General features: G+C 17.4%; 2 protein-coding genes across 2 annotated transcripts, besides 8 other annotated features; one reads left to right on the top strand and one right to left on the bottom strand. All coding sequences in view use genetic code 6, as the record gives it.

Moving 5' to 3' along the window:
• Positions 1 to 78: 78 nt before the first annotated feature.
• IMG5_205370 (hypothetical protein) lies at positions 79 to 1,663 on the top strand (the record flags this gene model as incomplete). Its single annotated transcript, XM_004023747.1, has 2 exons — positions 79 to 863; positions 1,003 to 1,663. 2 exons carry the CDS (start codon positions 79 to 81, stop codon positions 1,661 to 1,663), a joined length of 1,446 nt encoding a protein of 481 aa, XP_004023796.1.
• Positions 655 to 705: a microsatellite.
• Positions 875 to 964: a microsatellite.
• Positions 901 to 1,001: a microsatellite.
• A 257-nt stretch (positions 1,664 to 1,920) lies between the features above and the next one.
• Positions 1,921 to 1,966: a microsatellite.
• Positions 1,957 to 1,998: a microsatellite.
• Positions 1,999 to 2,050: 52 nt separating this feature from the next.
• On the bottom strand, positions 2,051 to 3,249 carry IMG5_205360 (hypothetical protein; the record flags this gene model as incomplete). Its single annotated transcript, XM_004023746.1, has 5 exons — positions 2,051 to 2,112; positions 2,151 to 2,513; positions 2,615 to 2,928; positions 2,985 to 3,049; positions 3,097 to 3,249. The coding sequence occupies 5 exons, from the start codon at positions 3,247 to 3,249 to the stop codon at positions 2,051 to 2,053; spliced, it is 957 nt and encodes a 318-aa protein (XP_004023795.1).
• Positions 2,554 to 2,611: a microsatellite.
• Positions 3,250 to 3,375: 126 nt separating the features above from the next.
• Positions 3,376 to 3,411: a microsatellite.
• A 19-nt stretch (positions 3,412 to 3,430) lies between these two features.
• Positions 3,431 to 3,483: a microsatellite.
• Between the last annotated feature and the right edge of the window lie 42 nt (positions 3,484 to 3,525).

The raw sequence follows: 3,525 nt of genomic DNA, 5'->3' as shown, positions 1-3,525 counted from the left end.
GAAATGATTTAATAAATTTGCTTAAAAAATTCTTTAGATAGTTAAAAATTTCAAGAAAAATTAAGTTTTTTCGCTAATATGGGATATAGAGTAATTGGTTTTGGATATAAGGAATTATAATAAAATATAAATTTAAAAACGTAAAAAGAGAAGATATTGAAAATAATTTAATTTTTTAGGTTTTTAATTTTAGAAAATAAACTAAAAGATGATAGTGCAGAAAATATATAAATATTAAAAAATGCAGAAATTAATTGTAAAATAATATCTGGAGATAATCTTTTGACAACTGTTAAATGTGCTAAAGATAGTAATATTTTAGATGCTAAAGATAATATTATAATATTAAATACAATAAAGGACGCTTATTATTTAAATAAACCTTATGAAAAAATTGATATTACTTAGCTATTAAATAGTAAGTAGATTGATTTTAAGTTAGGAGTTACTGGGACTGCACTTATAGATATTTAATAAATGAACGATTAACAATTAATTAAAAATATTCTTGAAAATACATTAGTATTTGCAAGATGTAAACCAGAATAGAAAACTGAAGTTATTTACTTGCATTAAACTTTATTTAATAAAAAAGTTGGAATGATAGGTGATGGATCTAATGATTGCTCAGCTATTAAATAAGCAGATATAGGCATATAATATATATATATATATATATATATATATATATATATATATATATATCACATATTTTTTTTTTAATTTATTATAGGAGTTTCATTTTATGAAACAGATGCGTCTTTTTCAGCACCTTTTTCATATTAGAAAAAATCAATAAATTGCATAACTATAATTTTAGCAGAAGGTAGATGTGTTATATCAAACATGATTGAATGTTATAGGTTATTAAATTAATATATATATATATATATTAAAAAATATTAATATAAATTTATAATATAATATTATTTATTTATTTAAATATATAATTATATATATATTTTTTTATATATATTTATTAATATTTATTATTATATATAGATACTATGTTACTATTAATGTTTATAAATTTGCTGTAGCCCTTATTTTACTTTATGAATATAGCAATTATTCTAATTTTTAATTAGTATATATAAATTATTTTATTGCTATTCCTTTATTGTCATTTGTTTCATTAAGTAAACCTTTAAAAGGATTAAGTAAAACTAGACCTAATTGCAATTTATTAAATAAAGAGAATGCTTTCCGTATGGGAAGCTAGTTTATATTAGGATCATGTGGTCTTTTCGCATGTTATTATCATTATATATATTAAGATTTTTATTAGGATATATAATCTTTAAAAAATGGGCATCTGTATAATGATTAAAATATTGCTATTAACATTATGTTTTTAGCAAGCAATATTTTTTTTTTAATTACTTCAATTACCTATTATGTTTCTTAGACTTTTAAATAAAGAATGTATAAAAATCGGATGTATTTTATATGGTTTCTAATATTATTAATATATTCAATTTTATTATATTTGTTTATTGATATTTTAGGCTTTAGTGCTTTCTAGATTGTAAAAGAATTGCATAATAAGAAAAAATTTTTAATTGAATAATTAGTTATTGTACTTATTTTTAATATTATAATTATAATTTGGGAAGAATGTGTAATTAAATATATTTTTTCCAATAAAATAAAAAAACTATGATTATGTAAATTACATATATTAATATTTATATTTTTTATTAATTTATATAAAATAAAGTTAACATATTTTTTTATTATATCAAAAAATAATACAATCTCCTTTTTCTTTTTTTTATTTATTTAAATGCTCTATTATTATTTGATATTTTAGTTATCATTATTATTAATTTTCTATTATTAAAATCCTTAGTTTTTTATTTAAAATTCCTATTATTATTACTATTAACCTCCGAAAATTTATTATTATTATAAAAAAACTTATTATTATTTAACAGTTTATTAATTATTAAAAGTTTATTTATTAATTGTATTATTTATTATTTATTTTTAATTATTATTTCCTTAATAAAAATTATTCTCGCAATCTATATCTTCCTAATCACTAAAGTCATCCGCTAAATTATTCATAGAATCCATTTTATCGATTTAATTATTTTCTTGATTTTCCTCCTAATAATTAATAGATAGAAATGTATTATTTTTATTACTCAAAGGAATTAGAATCCAATCATATACATAATCAAATTAATATCCTTCTTTTACAAATCTTTCCTTAAATATTTTTTTTAAATAAGTATAATCAGGCTTCTCCTCATATTATAAACTTTTACAATATTTCATATATACTTCGAATTCAGGAGCTAATCCACTACATAATTCTTCATAGGAAATATTATTTTTCATTTCTTTTATTTATTTAAAAAGTTCTTATGTTTGTACACATTGTATACCCTACCAAGGTAAATAGCCATTCAAAAAATAAATAAACATATATCCTAAACTTAACATATCATCTCTTCTTGAATATTCATATTTATTATGTATATAATTACTCATATATCTTATACAGCCTAATAAAAAATAAAAAAATATATTATTAAAAAAATATGGATATATATATATATATATATATATATATATATATATATATATATATACATATATATATTACCTATAAGATATTTATTATTAGAAAATTTATTATGTTCATTTGTTCGTGGATTTTTGTATTTCTTAGATAGCCCGAAATCTATTGTGAATATATGTCTTGATTTTTTACTTAAGCCTACGCAAAAATTCTATGGTTTAACATCTCTATATACATATGATTTAAAATGAATATGTTCCATATTTGAGATTAATTAATCGGCTATCATTAATACTGTTTTCAATGAAAATTTCCTACCACATATATTAAATAAATCTTCAAGATTATAACCTAATAATTCTATTACTAAAAAATTATATTCGCCTTCTTGTCCAAACCTATTTTATAATTTTAAATTATTCTATTTTATTTGGTTTTTTTTTTTTTTTTTAACCAATTTAAATATGGAACTCCAGTTCCTCCTTGTAAATTTTAGATTATGTTTCCCTCTTTTAAAAGCTTATTTTTTTAAATATTTTTTTGTTTATTTAGGTTTTTTAAATTACTAATTAATGCTTTGAGTTTTATTCTTCAATTTTTATTGCTACCTCGACATTTGTTTAAACATTTCTTGCCAAATATATAGAACTATATTAACCTATGGAAATTTTTTATCCTAATTTATATCTACCACATATTCTAACTTCAACAATACTCATATTTATTTTTTAAAAAAATATCAATTAAAATTTTATTTTATTATTATTAAAAAAAAAATATATATAAATGTATATATATATATAAATATAATTAATAATATTATTTAAGTATTTAAAGTTTTGAATATTAATATTAAAATTAAAATTAAAATAAAATTAAAAAATAATATATAATAATTTTAATATTATAATATTTGTAAAAAATATTTATAATAATTTAAAATAAATAATTATTAGTATTATAATCTATATTATAATTCTTAGATTTTATATTGC

This window comes from Ichthyophthirius multifiliis (assembly GCF_000220395.1).
Source record: "Ichthyophthirius multifiliis unplaced genomic scaffold scaff_1120509251443, whole genome shotgun sequence".
Lineage (NCBI taxonomy): Eukaryota > Ciliophora > Oligohymenophorea > Hymenostomatida > Ichthyophthirius > Ichthyophthirius multifiliis.
Note: the sequence above shows the minus strand (reverse complement) of the source record. Positions and strands in the feature narration are given on the sequence as shown.